Here is a 27,254-nt window from a genome sequence, read left to right on the forward strand (position 1 = left end):
ATATATATGTGGAGTGAAAATATATATGTGAGGGCAAGTGAAGCTTGAGAAATGCCCTCTGACAGGTCAGCACAAGGTCCTGCAAGGTGGAGAAGGGATCGGTGACGTCTGAGACGATCCAGAAAGTTTCGTTCTTTCAAGTTGACCTTGGAAACCGGCCTTGAAGGCTTTGCTTTCCAGGCAATACAAGAAGGCTATTCCAGGCGAAGGAAGAGTCTGCCTAAAGGCGTGGAGGAAGGTTTCTGTGGGTGGGAGAGAGGATGAGTAGTAGGGTGAACGAGCTAGAGGAAGAAGACGGTCAGAGGAGGGGAGACAGGAGTCAGGAGGGCTGCCTCCCTATCGAGTGACAGATAAAAAGAAGAGGATCATATTGGATTGGTATTTGTTTTATGTATCCCTGCTCAGCTATAATGAATACGTGATGTGAATAATGATTCTGGGCTCTGTAGAAGCCTCCAGACCAAGTCTTGGCGCTTTGCCTAAAAACTTGCAGCTTACAGTTTTGAAATACCTAGAAGCTCCAGGCCTTCAGGAAACCAGGAATTAAGCTACTTTTCGCTATTATTCAGACTCAGGGACTAAACCAACGTGGGCAAAAGGAGGAAGGATCATATGATTAGCTGAAATACGCAGGAGATGGATGGATGGTGAGAGGAAGTCTGAGCAGAAATGAAACTTCAAACGAGAGAAACCAAAAAATATAGACTGAATGCTCACTAAATGTATAAGTTAGCTATTCAAAACTTTCAATGCTACATTTTTTTCAAGCTAAGTACAAGCAAAACTAAGAGGTATTTCACTGGAATCCTTCAGCATTCAAGAGTGAAACATTTTCAAAGGACACAGGTTTTCTTTCTAAGAGTTTGTCATTTTTTGAAACTTTTCTTGCATTCTGCACTAATGAAAAAGAAATATGAAAATATTTAGAAAAGAGAATCAAAGAACAAAGACCTAAATCTATACTATACTAATTCTTACACTTCCTTTTTACAAAGTTACTATGAGTGCTATGTCTTATTTCTCTACCTCATCTGAGAAACCAAATCACTTCTACTTTTTGGAATTTGTATAAAAATATATAACTTAAATATTCAATTTATTATTGAAAATAATAATAAATAAGCATAAAATAACATCATATATAATAAATCATATACATAATAATAAGTAATAGTATCAGTAAATTGTGTTTCTTATATGGTTACATATAGAAATCAACATTAACACAGAAACCAAAAATGATTCGTACCACTCAAATTAAAGAAAACTGTATTATTTGGTTTAATTTTTAGGTATAAAAGGAAATATAAAATAGAACAGAATAAACAGTAAGACCAGAACAAGTGGTCCCAAATAAATAGGATAGGAAGAACTCTAGTTACCTAAAACAAGTATTTCTGAGGAGGAATTTTCACTAATCAAGGAGATCTAAATTAAGCCAAATCTCACTTTGATTTGATATTTTTGTTTTCAATTGTTTGAGCACCTAGCATTTTGTTTGATCCATATTTTGATCATGCTTTTATACAGAGGGAAATGCCAATTGATAGGCTTATTTTCTGTTCATCTTTTTCATGAAGAAAAAAGAAATATGGAAGGAAATTGTCCCTGGGAAGAGAGAGGATTGGGGGGTGGGGTGGGAGGGAGATAGCTGACCTTGAGATGAGTTCAGTCCTTCCACTTAGGAGCCCCTGACCTTGGAGCTGCTTCTCAGGTTTTCTGAGCCACAGTTTCCTGACACTAGTCTTGCTTATTTTATAGGTGCCCCAGTCTCTTTACTGATTAAATCGATGTGATATGTGGCAACAATATCCATTTCCAGGACAACCGGGAGAATCAAATGGGTGAATGTAAGGAAATATGCATTGGAATTGTGAAGTCTCAGAGACAGTTTTGTTGGTATTTTGCTGGTGAACAGAAAAAGAAATGCTTGTCCATTAATGCCTCAACAACACAAAATATTTAAAGAAGAACTCAAATCTGGGTTATTAACAGATAAAAATTTTAAAGTATGATTATCCTCAAAATGTTAAATTTTATAAATGAAAAGTCACATCTGGAATTCGCTTTGATTTTAAAAGGGACTAACACAGTTAAAGTAACCCATTATTATGATAAAAACTAATCCCCTCCATTTATGACAAAGTTCAGATTCCCCTCCCAGGCTTCCGGCGCTACCCACACCCACTCTGCCCACTTCCCCTGTACTTTACCTTCCCAGTTGTTCTGCAGTTTAGATTGTAAGCTCCTGTCCAACATGGTTTTATTTCTACAGAAGATCCTGTTAATATACCGTTAACTCTACACAAGTGTAGGCCTGTAGTTACTTTTTTTTTTTACCCAGAGCCCAGGCTGAGATGAGATCTTTCTCTGCTTATGGGTAGATTTTTCTATCCCTCCTTCTAACTGGGACTGTGATCCTTTGAGAGTCGGGGGAAGACAAGATGGAATCATTCTAACTCCCTACTTTGAGTTACACTCAAAGCCCTTTTCTCCTGTGTAAGTGGACACCTCTTCCAATATTCCACTTTGCATCTTTTTGTCAAGAAGGATCCTGCAATGTTCTGTTGGTATTTCTGGTCCCAAGAAAGACTCCTCTATTACTTAAATGAAGAGAAGGAAAACTTCTGTCATAAAATTTAAAATTATGAGTGAGATCTTAAAGGAAATATGATTACAATTTTCTGCCAAGGATATGTTCACTGTAAGTTACAGGTATTTCGAAAGTACCTGACAATATTATTGTGTTAGTAGCATCTAACAATGGGTGATTCCTCTGTTCCAACTGAACATCTAGGTTATTCAAAACTTGTCATTACTACAAAATACAGTTGCCATATGATCCAGCAATCCCACTCCTGGGCATATACCCAGACAAAACTATAATTCAAAAGATACATCCACCCCTATGTTTATAGCAGCACTGTTTACAATAGCCAAGACATGGAAGCTACATAAATGTCTATAGACAGAGGAATGGATAAAGAAGATGTGGTACGTGTATACAACGGAATATTACTCAGCCACAGTAAAGAATGAAGTAATGCCATTCGCAGCAATGTAGATGGACTTGGAGATGATTGTACTAAGTGAAGTAAGTCAGAAAGAAAAAGACAAATACCGTATGATTTCACCTATACATGGAATCTAAAATATGACACAAATGAACTTCTCTATGAAGCAGCATCACAGACATAGAGGACAGACTTGTGGTTGCCAAAGAATGGGGGGATGGGTTTGGAGTTGAGATTAGCAGATGCAAACTATTACATAAGGGGTGGATAAACGGCAAAGTCCTACTGTATAGCACAGGGAACTATATTCAATATCCTGTGATAAACCATAATGGAAAAGAATATGAAAAAGAATATATATATGTATAACCGGATCACTTTGCTGTACAGCAGAAACTAACACAACATTGTAAATCAACTATACTTCAATAAAAATTTTAAAAAGAAGTTATCATTATTGCTATCAGAGTTTACATACAGAATTCTGATAAGTGTTTGAGCACTTTGTAGACCAAAATTCAATCAGGGCATTGATGAGTTCTGAGTGCTTGAATTTGTACAATTAGTCCCAGTGTAAATCACTGTTGGGCATCACTTCGTGTTAGTGGCAGAAAGTGGTATTGAACACCTTTTGTATTTCACATAATACATATTTTCTGTACTAAGTGTCTGAAAGTAAAATGTTCTCCAAGTTGATTTAAAACACACACACACATTAATATTATATTATTTAGGCAAACTGATTTGAATGAAAAAAAAAATGAAACACCCAGGAAAGGAGTCTTAGAATCAAGCCAGGAAGGTGTTTGTTGCAGACTAGAGATGCCTTTGCTGGTGAGAATTTAGCTAAGTACCTTGTTCAAATGATGACAAAGTCAGACCTGTCCCTTCAAGCTTTTAGTATTTTTCTATGCTAGTATAAAAAAATCATCTTTCTTACCTAATTCCTCTTCTGTAATCTCCCTCTAGAATCACCCTTTCGCTGTAATTCAAGATCTGATTCTCCTGAACTGGCCTCATTTGGTGCAATGCATTCAGGAGATAGTCAATAAACACTGTTGGTATAAAATTAAAGCAAGTTTCTTACAATGACCTCCACCTAACCATTCACTGAAATCACTGATGATCTCCATTCTCTCAGTTAGTAAAAAAGTACTAACTGATGCCTAAGACAGGCCAAACATGAAGCCAATGAACGAGTTTCTAGTTCGCCTTCAGTCTTCTGCTCTTACAATTGAAATCTGCGTTTAACAAGAGCTGTGTTTGTTCACATATCTGTTTATCCCAGTTGGATTGTAATTATGCAATAAAAAAAATTAAATTTTATAAAATGATTAAATATGAATGTAAAAAGAAAGAAAGTGCCCTTGTGAAAAAGAGATTTTTTTTTTTTTGGAAAGATTTGTACACATGATGTACACCTGGTTCTTTGATACAGGTATGGATGATGAGATATTTTTAAACTGTTAGGAGGAAACTAAAATCTTAAAAGATTTAGCTCTCAGAATGTATTCTACTTATCTTTAAATTCATTCATCTATTGAAAGAAATTGCACCTGATATTTACAGATGAGGCAACAGAGGTGTAGTTTATGAAAGTAATAGTACATGACACTCCACTCTGCTGATTATAAAGCCTTGGCCATATCTCAAAAGATTAACTTTTCATTTCAAATAAAACTTTTAGGTACGTGTGAATGATATTTTATGATCCTCTACTGTGATGAATGTTCCAATCTGTCCAATCACTAGTGGATTGAATCAAATCAAATATGATGGATTTTATTGGACTGTCTTAGGACAACCCCCAATGCAAGCACAAAGCAATTAACATAAAATGCATGTTTAGACGATTTTAATTTAAACTCAAAAGCTTCAGTAATATTTCCCTTAATGCTGATTTAGTCACTGTACTAAGATCGAACTCTAGCAAACAGCCCTGCTACAGAACAACACCAAGCCCCAAAGAATCCTTTTCTTTCCTATCACCTGAGGCCTAGGGAGAGAACAGAATAGATGTCTATCATAAACCCAGGAAATCCCCTTTCCTCCCAAAATGTTAATAAATTTGTCCTGAGGTTATAATTGAATCACTAGAAACAAATAAAGACCTAAAACTAGAACCACCAGGACAAAGTACAAAGAAAGATCTTGTAACTTGAAAGAAAAATTCAGTAAATAAGTCAGTATTCCTAGGAGGGATAGGTTCGCTGATCTCCCTAAAGACGTCTTACTCACTCTTTGTAAGTAAATGCAACACCCATTTCATAGAAAAGAGCTAAAGTTGGCAGAAATAAGTCCTCAACTTCCTTGACTTAACTTGTTTTTCTGGATTCCACCCTTGGGCTCTCCTTGGAGTCCAGCTACCCTACTCACTCAGGCCATTTTGGAACCAACAGCTGTGCTTAGAACTCACTGTTGACACAACAATTTGAGCTATGTGGTGATTTCTCTAAGGATAAATAGATCCATCACTTCCCAGAGTCACAGAAGCCGCCTGGCTGGAGCCGCCGCCATGACCAGCCAGTCTCAAGGGATCCACCAGCTCCTCCAGGCAGAGAAAAGGGCCAAGGACAAGCTCGAGGAGGCTAAGAAGAGTAAGTCTCCATTCTGTCTGATCTGTGAGAGTTTTGTCACAAAAAGGGACGAGGGGGGGTGCAGTAGGATGAGCACGGATCTCAGGGGCAGGCAGACTCTGGTTAAATCCTGGTTCCATGGGGCTTCCCTGGTGGCACAGTGGTTGAGAATCTACCTGCTAATGCAGGGGACATGGGTTCAAGCCCTGGTCTGGGAGGATCCCACATGCCACGGAACAACTAGGCCCGTGAGCCACAACTACTGAGCCTGCGCGTCTGGAGCCTGTGCCCCGCAACAAGAGAGGCCGCGATAGTGAGAGGCCCGTGCACCGCGATGAAGAGTGGCCCCCGCTTGCCACAACTAGAAAAAGCCCGCCCACAGAAACGAAGACCCAACACAGCAAAAATAAATTAATTAATTAATAAAACTCCTACCCCCAGCATCTTCTTTAAAAAAAAAAAAAAATCCTGGTTCCACCACACTCCCTGGTAGACCTTGGCCAGTTCATAGAAACTACCCAGTTGTCTATCCCCCATCACTGTAGTGGAGATAGATTTTGCCAGCTCAGATCTTTTGGACAGGCTACCTGCTAAGTGAAATGATAATGGACATTGAAGTTATGGAAACACAGGCTTAAGCTTTGCCTCTGCAAGTTCCTTCACATTGCCCAGCCTCAGTGTCTCAATATTGTGACATGGTTCAGAGATAGACCACTGGGAATTCCCTGGCTGTCCAGTGGTTAGGACTTGGTGCTTTCACTGCCAGGGCTGGGTTCAATCCCTGGTTGGGGAACTAAGATCCCACAAGCCATGCAGTGTGGCCAAGAAAAAAAAAAAAAGAGAGAGAGATAGACAACTTCCAGATTGAATCTATTTACTAAGGAGTGAACATAAGCAAGTGACTTAAGCTCTGTAAGCATCGGTTTCTGTTTCTATAAAATTGTGATCATAACAGTTAATGGCTCATTCTCCTCCCTCTCTGGATAGCTTTTAATTTCTAATTTTTAAAAATATTTCCATTTTATTCTCATTTTCTAATACTCTTGCTATTTGGCCCTGCATCTACTGACTTAACAGGTAAGATGTTCTCAATAAACCTCAACCCCCTTCCTGTTCTCCTTGATACTTACAACAACCATATGAATTAGGTATTACTATTATTTCCATTTCACGTATCTAGAAACTGAGTCCATAATTTGCCATAATATTTTTTTAAACATAGAAAATATCACCTAAGCACCATGTTCAAAGTTTATCTTATTTACTCCTCACACAAATATATTTTGCAAAAAGGGGAAAGTGATGCTTAGAGAAATTCTGCCCCTTTCCCAAGGTCGCACAGAGGGTAAATGGTAGAGACTGGATTTGGATGGAGTCTGATTACCCAGCCATGATCTTAACAACTGCATGGTACAAAACGTACATGATTTTTATAATGAATAAACTAAGATCGCAGATCTGCAACCCAAATTCATGTTCCCTGGGCCAAGACCTCTGTTCTTCCCGCTGTCCCATTTCATATCACATGATGACTTAATCTATAGGAAGGTATGTTATTTACCTTCTCCCTAATCACATGCCCTGTCTCTGCAATTAGATTCAAAGCCCTGTGAGATAGGGATCATGTCTTAAAATCGTTGCTTATGTAAGTAGTTGGATGCATGGAGTGATAGGGATCGGGTGATACTGGCAGAAGCTAGTTTCAGTATATCACATGAAATGCAGGCACAAGACATTACAATGTGAGAGAGGAAGTCGGGCTGAGGCACTGCTCTGTCCCCTGGGGTTTTCTACCGCAGGCAAAATCATTTTCCTTTCTTAAGATAAATTGATTTCCTGAACACTCAGCAAGGTGGGCACCAACAACAAAAAAGAAAAAGACCCCATGTGGAGGAGCTAGAAGAGAACAGGATGGCGAAAGATAATGAAAAAGAAAACTTTACCTCTTTCTCCATTTCTTTTTCTACAAGAAACCACGCCAAGGTTGGCAAAATGGTTTGAATGCAGCGTACTTGTACAGGAAACAAAGCAGTCCAGTACCTGCCAGCTGAAACAGTGTAGAAAACTCCCTTATTTTTTATTCAGATTTCTTTACCACATTTAAAATATCCAGAACAGAAAACCAACTTATTTTAAGATGTGATCATTATGTTACCTTTATTTTCCATTATGGAAGAAGTGAAACAATGATAAAGCACATACAGGATCGATGTTATCAGTAAACAGCAAGGTCCTACTATACAGCACAGAGAACTATATTCAGTATCCTATAATAAACCATAATGGAAAAGAATATTTAAAAAAAGAATGTAGTAAGCAACAAATGAGAAACCAAAAAAAGGAAAAAAAAGAATCACTATTATTATAGGATCCAAATGATTCTTACCAACTACTTCTCCTTTTTCAACATCGTTAGAGAAGTACTGTAAATCATGCAAGCTGTTTGAAATTGGGAACCAGTCAGAACAGTCTAAGCTCAGATTTCATAATAAAGATAAAAGCCAAACTTCTTTTCCTTTCCTCAAGTACGTATGCTGTCCTTGGGCAATCTTTCCTCAGAAGTCAGTACTAGAAAATCCATACTGTATTATTCGTATACAAAATGTTCATTTTGTTTGCTGGTCACTGAAAGTACTTGTGTACTTTTCTTTTTCTTCGTCTTTGTTCTTAAATATTCAAGCAAATATCGATCAGTAATAGTAAATACCCAGACCTTAAAAACATTTTGGAAAATATGTTTCCAAATGTTATTTCAACCAATAACCTCTGCACTCAATTTTACAGAGAATGTCTCTCCTCTGCCTCAAACAGCTTTGAGAAGCATTTTCACTGGATAGAAGCTGTTTTCTTGTCCAGCTGTAACTGGGCATCATATCACTTCTTAAGCATGCATGAGGCAAAATAAAATAATACCTTTGCTACCTGGTATTTTGTAGCTTCTCTCATATTTCACTATGTTTTATTTCATTCATTTACTTAATTCAGTAAGTACTTATCGGGCACCCACCATTTCCAAGCCACTCTAATACATATGCTTGATGAGTAGACCTAGACCTTTCCTTAAAGAATTCCCCAATGACGTAAATATGTAAATGACATGAGAGGTACAGATAGCCATCATTTTTATAAACCCATATGTTTCACTTCATCTCTTTCCATAAAGAGATTTATTTGAAAACCTGACATAACGAAGGCAGAATAGAGATTCAGAATGAGAACCAACAGATCACAATAGTGAACACCATTGTAGAAGGTCTAGAATCACCATCTCTTTCTTAAATCCATTTGTTGGAAAGTCCCTCAGAAACTTACACATAGAGTCTCTGCTAGAAAGAGACTTGGGAATATTCATTTTAAAAGGGAGAAAGAGAGGGAGGGAGAGAGAGAGAAAATACAGCAATTTACATGTTAATCCTTTTAGAAAAATATAAGATTAATAAGGTGGACATGTTTAATATTATGTTGCAAAAATATTGATTTATTCCATTAAGGAGGCTGCCTCAGATCCCGGTGAAGCTGTTACATAATCCAGTAGATGGTATAAATAAATGTTAAAAAAATAAAGGTTTTGCCTAAAGGGGTACAGATTAGGGGTTGGAGGCCCCGTTGTATAAGGATCACAGGTCCCCACTTACCAGCTGCTGAGACAGATGAGTTTGTTTTTCGTTTTGTTTTGAAGGAGCGGGAGTGCGGAGTTGGGGGTGAGTAAACAGACTTAAAAAGTGAGGCAACAAAATAGAAAAACCATTGGCTTTTTCTTATGTTTCTTTTGCAAGTTATTGAGAATTTCTGAGTTTCAATTTTTTCTTTTCTAAAATATATAAATATCTTTTATAGTTTTTAAAATATAAAAATATATAAGAATAAAATATATATAATATTTATATTATGTTTATAATATTAAATATAAATATTATATTTTATATAAATATTTAATACGTATATGGCCAAATATTTTTAAGGATCAGAAAATGATGCTTAAGGCAGTAGAGTACAAACTAAATAGTTATTGTTGTTTTTAACTTGTACTATATATATTGTATATTACTATAAGTAATAACAATAGAAGAATGAAATAGAAGAATAGAATACACAGTCTAATTTCATTCTTTTTTACAACTGCTGCAGCTTCTGGGTCAATTTTTCTTATAATGGGGGAGACTGGGTCTGCTTCTAGATGTTTGCCTCTATTCACTGATTATGGATTCCATTGTATTTTTTAGTTAAGATCCTTACCTAAATTTTTATTTGAAGAACTCAGATATTTGCCTCTATTCACCGATTATGCATTCCTTTGTATTTATTAGTTAAGACCTTCACCTAAATTTTTATTTGAGACACTGTTTGGTTGAATTCAGATGGAATCACAGTAGGTTGACACTATTTTAAATAATCTTACTTGAAGTTAATACCTTTTGCCTAAAAGTTGTTCATCAATCAAAGCATCAAAGTGGGTGTGCTGGCCGAAGACAAATACATTTTTGCAACAGAACTGGGACCTATCCTGGAGCCCAGGTTTGGGGAATTGAACTGCATCTTTGATCAGAATTGGAATAGAAATTCAAGGTACCATTATCAACAGGAGGAATAAGGACTTGTGTTTCTTTGGAATATGATTTTTTACTTTAAGTTATGACCTTTTATGAGAGCAGTATTTATTTCACTTATCTTGGAAAGGGACACACCCGCAGGGGTTGCAACCAGACAGTGTGGGCTGAGCCTCCAACTGGCTGGGTGGCACTGGGCAGGTCGTCTCTTAGGATCCTGATGCTTTGACCTCCTTAGCCTCAAATTGGAGGAACAGTATCTACCTCGTGGAGTTGATGTCATAATCAACTTGAGCGAATACTTATAAAGGACTTAAAACACCCGTTGGTACCCAGAAGGGGCTGCATGAGAATTAGCTATGAGTATTCTTCCGCTACTTAATAACGAGGATTCTGAGTTCAGCTGAGTTCCCCTGACCTCCTCAGCGTCTTTGATGAAGTCCCCATTGAATTATACTTTAGTGCAAAATAAATAATTGAAATATTTCTACTTCTTACTTAGATAGCACATCAGTGAAAACAATAATGCAGATTTGTCTGGCTCTCTAGGAGGCCTACCAACAATAGTTTTGTAAATCAACATTTGTAATTGTCTGTTTCCCAGTATACAGATATTCCAAGTTTATTTAAACAAGCACCTTGATTTCATCAATTTTCCCTATGCAAGTGTGTGTTCTGATTCATGAAGATACGACTTCTACTGAACTAATAAAATAAAAATTGTTCCAGTAAAAATTCATGGCCCTGTTTTGTATGTTTTGTAGGCTTGTAAATTCTTCCTTTTTCTTTATAGCCCACAGACTAATGGGGTATTTGTAGGTATATTGGACTTTCATTTCTTTGAGTGGGTCATGTTAAAATAATAACCACACGACATTTTCATCTCTTAATAACATTTGGTTATATTCAATCCAGGATCTACACCAAACTACTTATGATTACATATATATATATATATATATATATATTTTTTTTTTTTAAACAAGGAAAGAACAAGTAAAAGAAAAAGCAAAGTAATTACAAGGAGGTAGAGTAATGAAAGGAGAGATGAGGATAGGCACCAAAAGAGAGGAGCTTCTTTGTTTCCTTGGCGACTTCACTGTTTCCAATGTTTGTGGTAGGTGAACCAAATAAAAGCATTCTTCAAACCAGGTTGGTTATATCATAATATTAACAACCCCCCAAAGCCAAGAAAGCTTTTTTCTTTTTTTTTTTCTATGTGGTAGAGCAGAATAAAAATGTTATTAGCAACAGATAGAAATCTCCAAGCATTCCTCAAGTGCACTTTGTGTTTATACCAAATCAAGGTGACCTCTGCTCCGTTTATGCTTTTTTTTTTTCACTTGTATACCTACTATTTGTACCACACTCAAGTATCTGACTTGGTTTCCAAAGCTCAACTAACATTGTTTCTCTGATTCTCTAAGCCACTATATTAGCTTCCTAGGGCTACTGTAACCAATCACCACACACAGGGTGGCTTACAACATCAGAAATGTATTAACCTCCAGCTCTGGCGGCCAGAAGTCCAGACACAAGGTGCTGGCGGGGTTGCTTCCTCCAGGAGACTCTCAGGGAGAATCTGTCCCGTGCCTCTCTCCTAACCTCTGCTGATCGCCGGCAATCCTTGGCTTTCCTTGGCTTGGAGCTGCATCCTTCTAATCTCTGCCTCTGTAATCACAAGGTCTTCTTCCCAGTGTGTCTACTCTGTGCCCCTATGCTTCTGTCTCCAGATCTGCCTCTCCTTAGAAGGGCACCAGTCATCAGATGTAGGGCCCATCTCAATCCAGCATGACCTCATTTTTTTTTGTTTGCTTGTTTTGTTTTGTTTTTTTTGCAGTACACGGGCCTCTCATTGTTGTGTCCTCTCCCGTTGTGGAGCACAGACTCCGGACGTGCAGGTTCAGCGGCCATGGCTCACGGGCCCAGCCGCTCCGCGGCATGTGGGATCTTCCCAGACAGGGGCACGAACCCGTGTCCCCTGCATCAGCAGGTGGACTCTCAACCACTGCGCTACCAGGGAAGCCCTAGCATGACCTCATTTTAACTTAATTACATCTGCGAAGACCTTCTTTCCAAGTAAGGTCACATTCACATGTACCAGATGTAAACATATTTTGAAGGACACAATCCAACATCCTCTAATTGTCAGATTCACTTGGCTGTCCTGAGTCCTTACCTTCTTAGTCTGTTTTTGTTAGTGAAAACGTCTCAAAGAAGTTGCCTGTATTGCCCGTGTCTACATATTTTTAAACTCCATTTTCTCCTGAACCCATTCTAATCAGACGTTTGTCCCTCCAACTCCACCAAAGCCCCCCTTGTCAAGACCAGCAAAGTTGCTAAATCCAATTAATTGACTATCTCAGTCCCAACTGAACTCCTCTTTCATCTCTGAAACTCTTCCCTCACTGGACTATACAGCCCTGCTCTCATGCTTGGCTTTCTCTCATCTTCCCAATCTCTACGGTTGGGGACCCAGGTGAGACTTGCTCTCTTCTGTATCCACAGATACTTCCTAAGTGATTACATCTAATTCCATGACTTTAAATCCTGGCTCCAGGTTGATGATTCCCAAACTTAATATTTCCAGCCCGAATTGCTTCCCTGATCTCCAAATTTATATAAACACCAGCATTCTCCCCACACCACTAGATGTTTAATGGCCATCTCAATTAAACTGCTCTCTTGACTCTGCCCCAAAATAAAATGATGGAGCCAGCATTGACTCATCTATCTCTGTTTCTCCATCAACTCTGTCTTCAAAGTATATAGAACTTCTTGTCAATTCCACTGCTGCTTTACTATTTCTAATCATCATTAACACTTGTCTGACCTATCGCAATAGATTTCAAATCGATCTTCCTGCTTCTCCCTAGCCCTTACAATCTATTTTCACCACACTAGCCAAAGAAATCTTTTCCTGTATTTTTTTTTTTTCTTTTCTGGTCACTATGTGCAGCATGTGAGATCTTAGTTCCCTGACTGGGGATCTAACCTGTGCCCCCTGCATTGGAAGCTTAGAGTCTTAACCATTGGACCACCAGGGAAGTCCCAAGAAATCCTTTTAAACCAGAAGTAGTATAATGCCACATTGTGGCTAAAAACCCTTCATGGCTTTAGCACCTCAGGGATCCCAGTCTTTATCAACCCCAAGAGGTCTCCGTGACCTGGTCCCACTGCTGCCTCTCTGATATCATTTCCTAACATTCAACCATTCTGCTCTCTTTGACCTGTGACCCAGCCAGGCGGATGCTTTTACTGTTCCTTGAACCGGTCAAATACTCTTCCCCCTCAGGGTCTTTGCCTCTGCTGTTCCCTCGGCCTGGAATGCTCTTCCCTTTCAGGCATTTGCATGGCTAGTTGTTTCATTCCTTGAAGTCTCTGCTCATATACCCCATCCTCTGAAAGGCTTGCCCTATCTGTGTCAGCACCCACTGCTGTCTCTCTGTCCCTTAGGTGCCTTGATTCCCCTGCACAGTGTTCATGATCCCTGCCGTATCATATCCTTACTACCTGTTTCCTATCTCTGCTTCCCCTTCTTACATTCAGAGCTCCACGAGAGCAGAAATTTTGTCTGTTGTGGTTTTCACTGCTGTATCAACGGACCTAGAAGAGTGGGGGACATAGTAGATAGACAGGAGTATTGGTTGGTTAGATGTCTCTTATTTCCACTCCATGGAACGTGTGTTGGCCACCTCCTCCCTGCACAGTTCTGTCCTCTCTCTTGGTTTCCCCTACTTCTCTGATGACTACTCTCAGATCCTCCTAAGGTTCCTCTTCCTTTCCTCATCCCCCAATGTTGGTGATCCCTAGGTTGAGACCTTAGCCCTCTTTTCTTCTCATTCCACACCCCCCCCACCCCGTCCCCTGGCGTTGATTTCAGTGCAAACCCGCTGCTAGGACTAGTACACACACAAACTCAGATGACTAACAAGCAAATCTCTGTCTCCATTTTAGACCTTTCTCCTGAATTCCAAAGATGTCTGTCCAGCCGCCCTCTGGATATACCCACGTAGGTGTCCTCAGGGAAGCCTACAGAGGCTTCTTTTTTGGTGACATCCTAGGGACCTTTCCTCCAGCTCATGCTTTACTCGCTGCCTTCCTTCTTAGCAAAAGGGTCCCAGGAATTGAAATCTGTTTTCCTAACAATGATTAGAAATTGTTGCATATTCTTACAATCACTTCATATACAATTTAAAAAATCCTTCCAATGACTCTTTGCAGTAGATTCTTAAATCTGTTTTATAGATGAGAATACTCAGGTTCAGAAACTCTAAATAACTGGCTTAAGGTTACAAAGCTTCTAACATCTTATTGTATCAGTGCCTACTGTATCATTCTGATTTCCTTCGGAAATGATCAATGTCATCTTGTCTTCCCACCAGAACACGTTCCAGAACCAGTTTAGCCATACAACCAACAGAGTGTCTCAAGGACCCATCAGCATCTTGGGACAGTCCCTTGGCCTCTTCTAGCCAAGAAACCAGGCAGGATGCAGCTGTGAGCCTTGCCCTCTGTCCCCACGTAGAGTTCAAGTGTAACCTGCCCAATTTCTTAGTCCTTTCCCCACAAATCACGTAAAAATCAATCCAAACATCTTTCTCTCCTACTTTTCCTCCCACAAAACATCCTATGGAATAGATCCCAATAATGGCTTGTTGAATGTAGGACATTTCTGTGTAACCAACCAAATGTCTAAAAATGAGTGACTTCAGAGATGGAGAACAGACTTGTGGTTGCCAAGGGGGAGGAGGGTTGGGGGAAGGATGGATTTGGAGTTTGGGATTAGCAGATGCAATCTATCATATAGAGGATGGATAAACCACAAGGTCCTACTGTATAGCAAGGGGAAATGTATTCAGTATCCTGTGATAAACCATAATGAAAAAATATGAAAAAAGGAATGTATCTATACGTATAACTGAATCATTTTGCTCTACAGCCGAAATTAACACAACATTGTAAACCAGCTATACTTCAATAAAATAAATTTAATAAAATAAGGGAATTCCCTGGTAGTCCAATTTTCCCAAAAATATCTCAGAAAAGATGGTCTTGTATTTTTTCTAATCTCAAAAGTAGACAATTCATTCCCATTTCTGTCCTGGCTAAGTCTATTCAGCTTAACGTTTCCTCCTCAGAAGTCTTCCCTGACCTCCCCTAGAAGCCTTTTCTGAGCCCCTTACTCTACATGTGTGGGTCTGTTTGCATTTTTCACTTCCTCTGTTACCAGAAGATGCAACATGACTCTTGGGATGAAGGTGAAGCACAGGCTCTAGAATTTTCATAGTAGAAGTTTCCATAAATGTTGTCATCTTTAACTGTCACAAAACAAATAGGACCAAGATTTCTGTTTCATTGCTTTCACAGTTGATTTTGTGTATCCTTCACAATTTTATGCATTTTCTAATTTTCCTCTTGGACGTTGAAGCAGCGTGTACATGTTTCCAAACTACACCATATTGGGATTTCTCTGGCTGTCCAATGGTTAAGACTCTGTGCTCCCAATGCAAGGGGTGAGGGTTGGATCCCTGATTGGTTAGGGAACTAAGACCCTGCATGCCTCGCATCGCAGCCAAAAAAACAAAAATACACCATATGTACCTCAGCTAGAGGCAAGGACCATATCATATATTTTTCTGGCTCTAGTCCTGTGCATAATAAGTAGTATTAAGTGTAGTAATAAGCGTAATAAGTAGTAATAAGTGTTTAATAAATATTGAATGAATAATGGATGAATAAATGAAATCCATCCTTTCCTGCACCACCCTGAAGCACCTGATTTAGCAGTACTTAAAATCGTGACGTGTGAGATTACCACATTCTCTAAAACAAAAGTTAGAGCATTCAGCCTAATAAGCCTGTGTGATCTTGGAGGAAATTTGGGACAAAAATTTGACTGTTGTATTTGAAATCTGTCATAGGGTCGCCCTTGTATTTGATAGAGAAAGTATTGAGAAATAAGAAAATGAACCCCTTTTGGTTCACAGCAGCCATGTTTTTAATGCTTAAGAAGAAAGAGGTGTAACTTTTTTATGCTGTTTTTCTTTAATTTTTATTTTATATTGGAGGATAGTTGATTAACAGTGATGTGTTAGTTACAGGTGTACAGCAGAGTGATTGAGTTATGCATATACATATGTCCATTCTTTTTCAAATTCTTTTCCCATTTAGGTTATTACAGAGCATTGAGCAGAGTGCCCTGTGCTATACAGTAGGTCCTTGTTGGTTATCTATTTAAAATATAGCAGTGTGTACATGCCAATCTCAAACTCCCAATCTATCCCTCGACACCCCGACACGTTGCCCCTGGTAACCATAAGTTCATTCTCTAAGACTGTGTTTCTGTTTTGTAAATAAGTTCATTTGCATCATTTTTTTTTAGATTCCGCATATAAGCAATATCAAATGGTACCTGTCTTTCCGAAAGGGGTGTAATTTAAAAATTTGGAAATCTCCCGCAGAGACAGAGAAGCCAGCTAGAGGTTAATACAAGTGGATTTGATGCATGCATTTTGCTTCACCTCCAGCGAGACAGTCAGCATGAGGCTCTAGCTTCTTGCCCTGGATGAAATCAGGTGGAAGATATGCAAGCTCTCACAGGCGGCAGCTGCCCAGTCCTTCCAGAAAATTGCTGTGCCAGCAGCGACTTCCCTGTGGCTCTCCTCTTTAACTGAATGAGAACCAGCGGGTGACTGGTGCCATGAGGAGGGGATCAGACACACTCTGAGCTTGTCACTGCACGATGGAGCTAATATGCAGCCTCTTAAGTGGAGTACTGGATTCTTCCCGGCGGCAGGGCACATGGAGATTTTCTTCTTTCTATTATTATTTTTATGTGCTAGAGTCGAGACTTTGAAACCAGTATATTTAACATAATTTGCAATTAAGGTGGAAAGTCAAGATGTTTTATGTGGTTGATTGGATAAAATCATATCCTACAACCCATCATTATGTATCCTAGAACCCATTATAACTAAGAAAATGTTAATACATCTTAAACATATTTTTATCCTAATGTGAATGATAAGCCGTGATAAGAAAGTAGGCTGGGGATCCAGTAACAGCTTTCCTTGCCAACATATCTAATTGTTCTGCAGATAGCATGTGTTTGGTTGCCACAAAATGGTTAGAACTATAGAGAATAAAGAAATCTGTATATGCAAAATGGTAAGGAGCATTAATTAAGTAGGAAAAAGGTAAGCATTGCTGTGAATGTTCCATTAAGCCTCAAGCATCAGAAGACCATTAATTTATATGAGACCTCGGATTTTACAGACAGTGTAGACAGATTCTGTTCTGAATAAGGTCAGCTCAGTCCCATTCAAGGGTAATACATATTCAAAGAGACACATCTCAATTTATAACTCAACGACTCTCTTTATCCCATCTATATACAGTGACTAGCAAAGCAACTCATACGCAGCAGGGAGAGAAATTTAGACACCATCTACACTCAAATACAACAAAGGTACAGAAAGACGAAACCATGTAAAAGCCTGTATCTAGATTGACACATAGATAAAAGTTTAAGATTTTTTTAATGCTACTTAAAGAGAACACATTTATTTATTTATTTATTTATTCATTATTTTTATTGAAGTATAGTTGATTTACAATGTTGTGTTAGCTTCAGGTGTACAGCAAAGTGATTCTGTTATATATATATATATATATATATATCTGTGTATATACATATATATCTGTGTGTATATATATATATATCTGTGTATATATATATATATTCTTTTTCAGATTATTTTCCCTTACAGGTTATTACAAAATATTCAATATAGTTTCCCATGCTATATAGTCCTTGCTGGTTATCTATTTTATCTAATTTATGTTTATATATAGTACTGTGTATATGTCAACCTCAAACTCCTAATTTATCCCTCTTTCCCCCTTTCCCCTTTGGTAACCATAAGTTTGTTTCCTATGTCTGAAAATACACTTATTTAGTTCAAAGTCTACACCATATAACAAACCCTTGACAACAATTAAAAACAAAAGCTTGAGGCCTTATCAGAGAGAAGAAACTATGTTAAATGGGCAAAAGCATAAAGGCATTTAACTAAAATAAAGAGACGATAGATTCTGAGACAAATTAATTTTAATACAGTTGGGAATTTCTTTAAAGTTTTAATGATCACAAAGCATTAGTATCTGAAGGTGGTGGGTGGTGAGTGCCTAGCAGCGATGACTATCACTCTATAACCCCCCAAACTTACTCTGGTTGTCAAAAAAAGTCATGTGCTCACCTAATGATCTCCACAGCTTTGTGTTTGTCTGAAACTTTCATCTGCATTGCTGTCTGCTGGCTTAAGGCTTACACCTTTGCTCTTAATAAAAGAAAAGAGAGCTACTTAACTAAATCTCATAACCATTAAAAATGGTTGGTTTTACAATCACTTTCAAGTCCCCCTCAGAGAAAGCTACTACAAAAAGTATCTACTTTGATGTGCTCTGGGGCTTAATCAGACTTTTTAGAGTCAACAAATGGCAAGGAAAAAACCCAATAAAATGCTTTAAAAAATTGTTAGTTGGTTTGATAGAGTCTGAGCTGCATGTTTGTGCATTTGGAGATCTGCCAGTATTCAATAGAATCCAGTTGGTATGGACTGAAGGATTCCTGGCAGCAAATCAGGACAGAAAGTCTGACCAAATAATGTCTTTTTGACTCAGTGACAGCTAAAATCTGTTCTCTGGCTGGTACTGCTGTGAGTAAATGGGCAGATATTTTATTGAAACATGGAGGTGTGAAAGAATGTTGTCATTTCCATGTTCTAAAGAATCCAATTGAAAAAGCCAGGAACTTTTCAATATTTATCATGTTTTAATGCAGGATGTCATTCTAGACAAAAAAAAAGCGTCAAAAAATAATGTAAGAGGGCTTCCCTGGTGGCGCAGTGGTTGAGAGTCCGCCTGCCGATGCAGGGGACATGGGTTCGTGCCCTGGTCCGGGAAAATCCCACATGCCGCGGAGCAGCTGGGCCTGTGAGCCATGGCCGCTGGGCCTGCGCGTCCGGAGCCTGTGCTCCGCAACGGGAGAGGCCACAACAGTGAGAGGCCCGTGTACCGCAAAAAAAAAAAAAAAATAAAATAAAATAATGTAAGACCTCACCCATATTTTTAAAAATCAAGTTGTCAATTCCAGATGGGTTGAAAAGAAATAGTGCTCCTTCTATGCCACTGTTAATTTTCAGGAAAAGCCAAGCGTTTGCGTCAAGCCAAGGAGGAAGCAATGGCAGAAATTGACCAGTACAGAATGCAGAGAGATCAGGAATTTCGACAGAAACACGCTAAGGTAAGTAAGAAAGTCAGCACTGATTTTTTGCAGCATAGACTATAAGGTATGAATATTCACTAATAATGATATTAATCCTCATAAGGTGTCATGTACACTACCAGGAGAGAAAAATACCCTGGATGGAGCGAATATAGTTCAACCAAGGCTGAACATCAAGCAAAATCTTAAACGTTTCAGAATTACTGATTTTACATTTTCACTTCCAAGGCTTTTTGATTTGTCATAGAAAGTGTCAATCTATAGTTATTCTCTAACACACTGTAGATTAAAAATCGTATTCTCAAATATACAAGTGGATGGAATTGGTTAAAGTATTATTCCTACGACAGATTCTTTTTTATAATTAATTAATGTATTTATTCATTTATTTTTGGCTGCGTTGCTGCACGTGGGCTTTCTCTAGTTGCGGCGAGCGGGAGCTACTCTTCACTGCGGTGCACAGGCTTCACATTGCAGTGGCTCCTCTTGTTGCAGAGCACGGGCTCTAGGTGCGCGGGCTTCAGTAGTTGTGGCCTGCCAATGCCGGGGGCTCCGGTTGGAGCCCTGCTCTGGGAAGATCCTACATGCTGCGGAGCAACTAAGCCTGGGCTCCACAACTACTGAGCCTGCGCTCTAGAGCCCCCGAACCACAGCTACAACAGATTATTGACTAACACATTTTAGAAAGAAAGAAACATCAGAGAACATTTTGGTTGCTATTGTCTGTTAACGTTTACTAATAGAACCGATAAAAAGTGTTGTACAATGTTCTACAATGAACTTGTTAGGCCAGATTTCCTTTGATGGTTTCAAGATTTAGGAATGAACCAAGTACATGTTGTTATCTATTGCTGAAAAGTCTTCTGGTATTTCCTTATGATTTCCTTTTCAACAGGCTGGCTTCATTCAACAAATCTTTTAGGAAAATATAAAGAAATGCTTTTTCCTACACTAGCACTTAAAAAAATATCTGCAGTTTACAGTAAAAAAAATATGGACATATATACATTACCAAACGTAAGGTAGATAGCTAGTGGGAAGATAGCTAGTGGGAAGCAGCCGCAGAGCACAGGGAGATCAGCTTGGTGCTTTGTGATTGCCTGGAGGGATGGGATAGGGAAGGTGGGAGGGAGGGAGGGAGACGCAAGAGGGAAGAGATATGGGAACATATGTATATGTATAACTGATTCACTTTGTTATAAAGCAGAAACTAACACACCTTTGTAAAGCAATTATACTCCAATAAAGATGTGTATATATATATATATATAATATTTATATATAAGCGCATGAATTTTTCAGAGCTGATTGCAATATGGCTTAAATTCCATGTGCCATAACTAAAGTTTATGTATTTTCTTTTTGCGTCAGCAAAAATACAAATAAAGCTCTGTGCAGAAGCCTGACATTGCAAGATGAACTACAAGCAGTTTGTAAATCTTTCTGTTTACAGCTTTGATTTTAGTGGCAGTAGGTGCGGAGCTCAGGTGGGATCAGGTAAATTGGATTACACGGTAGGAAAAACTTTTCCAATGGGCTGTTTCTTAAAATAAAAAGCCATTTCTAGAACAAAGCGGACCACTCAGCGAAAATAAATTCTTCTTATCGATATTTGGAAAAAGGAATCGTAAAGTCCCAAGTCCACACATGCATATATGCCCTCTATGATTGGCCCTTGGCTATCTCTCTAAACTGTCAGCTCTGAAAGTGTCATGCACTTACCTTTTACTCTGAACCGCAGATATTTTTTAAATGTTAGGGTAGGAAACAGCATTGCTTTATATTTTCATGAAGGATTTATGGAATGAAGCCAGCTAATTGAAAAGGAAATCATCAGGAAATACCAGAAGACTTTTCAGCAATAGACAACAATATCTACTTTGGTCATTTGTAACATTTTTTACTACTTTTGTCCCTACTTGTTCTGTTCTCACCATATGTCTCCCTGTTTTACCCCAGAAGAACTAAACAGGCTGCTGCCACAGGGCCTTTGCCTATGCTCTATCCACTCCAAGGATCTTCTTCTTCTACACACTTTCATCTCTCCTTGATCTCTGTTTAGTTGTTAGCTCTTCTTCCTGATCACCTTATCTAAAATTGTGTCTCTCATAAAAAAAGAAAGTAAGTACCCATTGTACTCATAGCATTTATCACTACTGGATATATTATATATATACATATTTTGCTTATTGTTTATCTTTCCTTCTGGACTATAAGCACCAAAATGCAGGTTCTTTGTTTTGTTCTCTGTTGCTTTCCTTGACATTGGTATGGAGTCTGCTCCACAGTAAGTATCCAATCAGTATCCAGTAAGAATGAAGAGCTAAACATCTCTTCCATGCCTTTACCTTTCCTACTGAGTTCTGTCATAACCATGCCATATTAGGACCTGAAAAAATAATCATTCTTCACACCAATCAGCTCTTTTGATCCTGTGTTGGATATTTCTAATATATGCATTTTTAAGTAATTACAAAACTGACCATCATTTTAGAAAGTGGCTGGGTTTAATCTCTTGAAATATTATTTCTCCAGAAGAATCTCCTAAAATGTAAAACTGGTTCAGGATATTTGTTCTCTGCGTCAGAGAATAATTAAAATTCCTCACTACTCTCATAATTAGAGCTCTAAGCCAATCTTACAGCTAGTTGATCAAAAGCTTACATAAAAAGTTCAGCATGTTTAAGCCTCTGCTACCTCAAGCATATTGTCAACCATGAGCACAGATCTTCTTTCCTGGCGTGACCTCCATATGTCAGACACAGAGCTATTCCAGTTAAAGCTCATCATCGTTAACCCAGGGCATGTGGGAGGTCTGGGAGGAGACCCAAGAAACCAGTTTTCTGCCTGCTGTGGGGGTTGCTCCTTGATGCTACTTTTTTGGTTGCTTTTTAGCTCCTGTTAATGTCTGGGTTTTTCCAACTCCCCTGACTTGTCAATAGAAGCAAGTATCCCAATGTGGGCTGTATATCAACGAATATTTTTATAACAAAGATTTACTGATCCCTTGCATATTTACTTATTCCTTGTTTCACTTTATCCCTTGCTAGAATTTCATACCACTCAGCAATGAAAAAGACCAAACTAAAAATATATGCAACAGCTTGGGTGACTCTAAAAAAGTTGCTATGCTGAGTGAGAGAAGGTCGTCATTTATACTGTTTGATTTCGTTTATATTGGATACGAAATATATACTGTGTGATTCCATTTATACGATATTCTCAAAAAGACAACACTATAGTGATGGAGTTACTGCAACCATCCTGTAGAACTTTGGAAAAGTCCTACAAAATAACATCTTCTACCGAAGAAGATAAAAAGAAATCTGGACTACTACAGTGGAAAAATTTAATCTACCGTTAATGCAAGTAAAAGTTAGATGCACCGTTCATGTAAACCAAAGACCTGAAAATGGTTGCCCTGGGCATATTGAAGATTTTTGTCTTTAATCTTTCTTCCTAAATTCATATCATGAAAACATTTTTGTTTCCTTGAGGCAACCACAAATTGAGAACGCAAAACTGTGTGTGGGACCTGAACCTCTGATTGCCCTTAAACTGGGACATGTAAACAACTTAAAAAGAAACTTATTGAATGCTGAAAGATTTCACCAACACCATCGGTCATTAAGCTGTAAAGCTATACACATCAGTCTCAACACTGAAGGTTTGAAAATACACATAGAGAAGTCTTTAAATTGTGCCCTTCAACCAAATGTGCCATTAGTTGTCACTTAATTATCAACTTCTAATTTATACAGTGTCCCAAATATTCAAGCAGCAGGCTTTGGCCAAGAAGAACAGTAGAACAGGTGATAAGTTCTCTGTAACACCTGGTGATCTGCTCATTCTATTCTGTTCAACAAATATGTATTGAGCATCTACTATGTGCCTGGCAATGTTTGAGGCAGTTATAACTCATCAGTGGACGAGATGACACTTATCCCTCCCTTTGTGGAGCTTACATTCATTCATTTAAACTCCTACATGGCTTAAAGTAACACTGTCTTCAGATACAAATGCAATTCTTCCCAAGGAAGATCATTTAAAGTGGTGTATGGTGAGTCACGCTATCATACCATCTAGGAAACAGTGCAGAAACTCAAATTATTGCAGGTCAAATAAACTCAGAAATAATAATTATGCAGGATGAGACATAGGAGTATGGGTTGTTGACAAGGGTATTCCAATGTTTCTGAAAGTTTAAGATGGATTATACAAATTTTAAAGTACAAGCAACACAGTGAGAAATCATAATAATCGTTACTAACATTTACTGATTATTTGCTCAGTGCTAAGCTTCTGTGCTAAACACCGTCTTCATAATAAATATCTTCAGAAAATTATCATGCTGCCTTAACAAAGCACCTTAAGAATATAACTAATACTAGTGGCTGTCATCTGCCGCCCTAGACCTGCACTGTCAAAAATTATGGTAATTCTCATATAGCTACCAAGCACTTGAAATGTAGCTAGTCCAAATTAAGACATTCTATAAAGGTAAAATACATACCAGATTACAAAGACTTAGTATGACAAACAATAATGCAATAATATTACACTGTATATTAAAAGAGTAGTATGATTATATTGGGTTAAATAAAAATATTATTCAAGTTAATTTTACCAATTTTTAAAATACAACTCTAGAAAAGTTAAAATTACTTACATGGCTCACTTTGGGGCTATTACATTTCTGTTGGACAGCACCACTTTGCATTCATGAATCTGGCTGAATTTTTAAAACGATCGCATCAAATGGGTGATGTTATCCCCATTTAAAAAATAAAGAGCCTAAGGTTGAGAGAGTAGCATTGACATATATACACTACCATGTGTAAAATAAATAGGTAGTGGGAAGCTCTTGTATAGCACAGGGAGCTCAGCTCGGGGCTCTGTGATGACCTAGATGGCTGGGATGGGGGTGGTGGGAGGGAGGTTTAAGAGGGAGGGGATATATGTATACCTATAGCTGATTCATTTTGTGGTACAGCGGAAACTAACACATCATTGTTAAGCAAATACACTCCAATAAAAATAAAAAGCCTAAGATTGAGGTGAACTTTGCAAAGTCCTTCAGGACAGTTGCAATAACTTAGCCTAATAATAACTATTTTTAACACTACTCCAAAGAAAAGTAGACAATAGTTTCATAACTGTGTGTCTTTTAAATTTTTCATCAGTTAAGACATTGAATTTAGAAACAATCATTTTTTTTTGAGTTTGGTAGACTCTATCAAACTCAAAAAAAAATCCAATATTGGATTTAGAGGAAAAATTTTATTCTGGTAGAACTATTTTGGTAAGTAGTTCTCTTCTATTTTTCAGTATCTTCATAGCAAGGGAAATTTCGTCCACATGTCTGTGCTTCTTGTATACTCACTTATCAAAATGTTATTTTATTAAAGTCATTTGATGTCTTAGAAGCTATATCACCCCAAAATGACTTTCTTTGAACTAGGAGGCCCCAATTGCCTGGACTATAAACAGAAAAGAACTTGAACCTGATCACCTCAATTGCATTTGATTTCAAGTTTGGGACCCAGAAAGATCATGTGGATTCTAGAATTTAGAATAGCCTTCTTTACCATGAAGTAAAAAATCAATCATTAGTGAGGTCTCTTGGACTAAATTAAATGCATACTTTCCATAAACACTCATGGAAGGGAAAAACCAGCTGTGTTGCCTTCACAATGTCCTGTTCAAGAAAGGCTGAGTTTACAAAGGATATAAAATTAGGAGTTGTCTGTTTGCTTTAGCAAAGATAACCTTACAAACGGTTTCTCTGCAGAATCCCTTTAAACTGGTAACTCCCCTGGTAAAATTATATTTCAGTCCTATCATTACTTGACAGAGAGGCTAAGAGATAGAGGAGGTACTGGGAAATAGTGGGAATCACTGCCCATGAAAGACCAATCAGAAAGATAAGTTAAACAGAAGTCTAAAATTACAATGGAACTAGATGAACGAGTACAGATATTCCTCAGCTTATGGTGGGGTTACCTCCTGATAAACCCATGGTAGGTTGAAACTATCAAAGTCGAAAATGCATTAAATACACCTAATCTACCCATATCATAGCTTAGCCCAGCCTGCCTTAAACGTGATTGGAACACTGTCATTAGCCTACAGTTAGGCAAAGTCATCTAACACAGCTGATCTTGTAATAAAGTGTTGAACATCTCATGTAATTGATTGAATACAGTACCAAAAGTGAAAAACCAAATGGTTGTTTGGGTACAGAATGGGTGTGAGTATAAGGGTTGTTGACCCTTGAGATCACTGGGCCCACTGGGAGCTGTGGCCTCCACTTCTCAGCAACACAAGAGAGTATCATGTAGAATATCACTAGCCCGGGAAAAGATCAAAATTCAAAGTACAGTTTCTACTGAATTTGTATCACTTTCACACCATCAAAAAATTGTAACTCGAGCCATAAAAATTAGGGGCCAAATGTCTGTATATCCCAATTTATACCAAAATTTTCAAGATTATATCTAATACCTAAAAAAAGGTACACCTGTGCGTGTGAAAGTATCTTATTGAGCATACTGTGGCTGTATCTTTCTAAAAAAAAAAAAAAAAAAAGGGCTTCCCTGGGGGGGCAGTGGTTGAGAGCCCGCCTGCTGATGCAGGGGACACAGGTTCGTGCCCCAGTCCGGGAAGATCCCACATGCCGCGGAGTGGCTGGGCCTGTGAGCCATGGCCGCTGAGCCTGCGTGTCCGGAGTCTGTGCTCCGCAATGGGAGAGGCTACAACAGTGAGAGGCCTGCGTACAGCAAAAAAAAAAAAAAAGATTTAATGAGTTCAGATAATGTATTTTAAAAATTGACAAACCAGGTATTTGCTCTTTAAAGACCAGCAAAATGGGTTTAATGATGTCTTTCAACTTTATTTTCCGGACTTTTAATACAGAAAGTAAGCAATAGGTAAGATACAGGAATTCAATGGAAACTCTTATAAATATCAATACATGAAAAAATTTCTGAGCATGGTATAATGACTGTGAACTTGCATTCGATTTGTACTGTGTGAAGGTCAATTTAGAAGTAGAAGTCACCTGTTGTGGCCAGCTTCCTTTTTTTTTTAATAGTTGATTTACAATATAGTTTCAGGTGCACAGCATAGTGATTCAGGTTTGACTTTTTTTTTGCAGATAATATTCTTTTAGAAAAGTGTATCCATCCCACTCATAATACTGGTGATCTTACCCATTCTCCGAAAAAGTTCTGGAAAAATAATGCATAATGTAAATGACAAACAAGCCAAAATGCATTTAACTTACAAAACAATTAAGTTTTTTTAATAGATCTTTATTGGAGTATAATTGCTTCACAATACGGTGTTAGTTTCTGTTGTACAACAAAGTGAATCGGCCATATGCGTACACCTGCCCCCGTATCCCCTCCCTCTTGAGCCTCCCTCCCACCCTCCCTATCCCACCCCTCTAGGTCATCGCAAAGCACCAAGCCGATTTCCCTGTGCTACACTGCTGCTTCCCACCAGCCAACTATTTTACATTCCGTAGTGTATATATGTCGATGCTACTCTTAAAAAACAACTAAATTTTAATATGATGTATAATGCAGTGAATTGTCTGTTTTATTTTGGCAGATAATGGGCTCTCAGAGTAATATCTCAGAAGAAATAGAAGCGCAAACGCTAGAGAAGATAAAAGAACTGAATGGAAGCTACAACAAGTCCATGGAAAGTGTGATCAACCAGCTTTTGAGCATCATCTGTGACGTGAAACCAGAAATCCACGCAAACTACAGAATTGCCAACTAAATGTGCACCCCATTGTTCAATAAATGGTGTCTGCATGCCC

The 27,254-nt window shown here is 38.2% G+C and overlaps 1 protein-coding gene across 1 annotated transcript; it reads left to right on the forward strand.

Annotated features, from left to right (window-relative positions):
* Positions 1–5,516: 5,516 nt before the first annotated feature.
* On the forward strand, positions 5,517–27,254 carry ATP6V1G3 (ATPase H+ transporting V1 subunit G3). Its single transcript, XM_024764214.1, has 3 exons — positions 5,517–5,611; positions 19,344–19,444; positions 27,041–27,254. The coding sequence occupies exons 1-3, from the start codon at positions 5,530–5,532 to the stop codon at positions 27,212–27,214; spliced, it is 357 nt and encodes a 118-aa protein (XP_024619982.1). The 5' UTR covers positions 5,517–5,529; the 3' UTR covers positions 27,215–27,254.

The sequence above is a fragment of the Neophocaena asiaeorientalis genome, unplaced genomic scaffold (assembly GCF_003031525.2).
Source record: "Neophocaena asiaeorientalis asiaeorientalis breed wild unplaced genomic scaffold, Neophocaena_asiaeorientalis_V1.1 scaffold159, whole genome shotgun sequence".
NCBI lineage: Eukaryota > Metazoa > Chordata > Mammalia > Artiodactyla > Phocoenidae > Neophocaena > Neophocaena asiaeorientalis.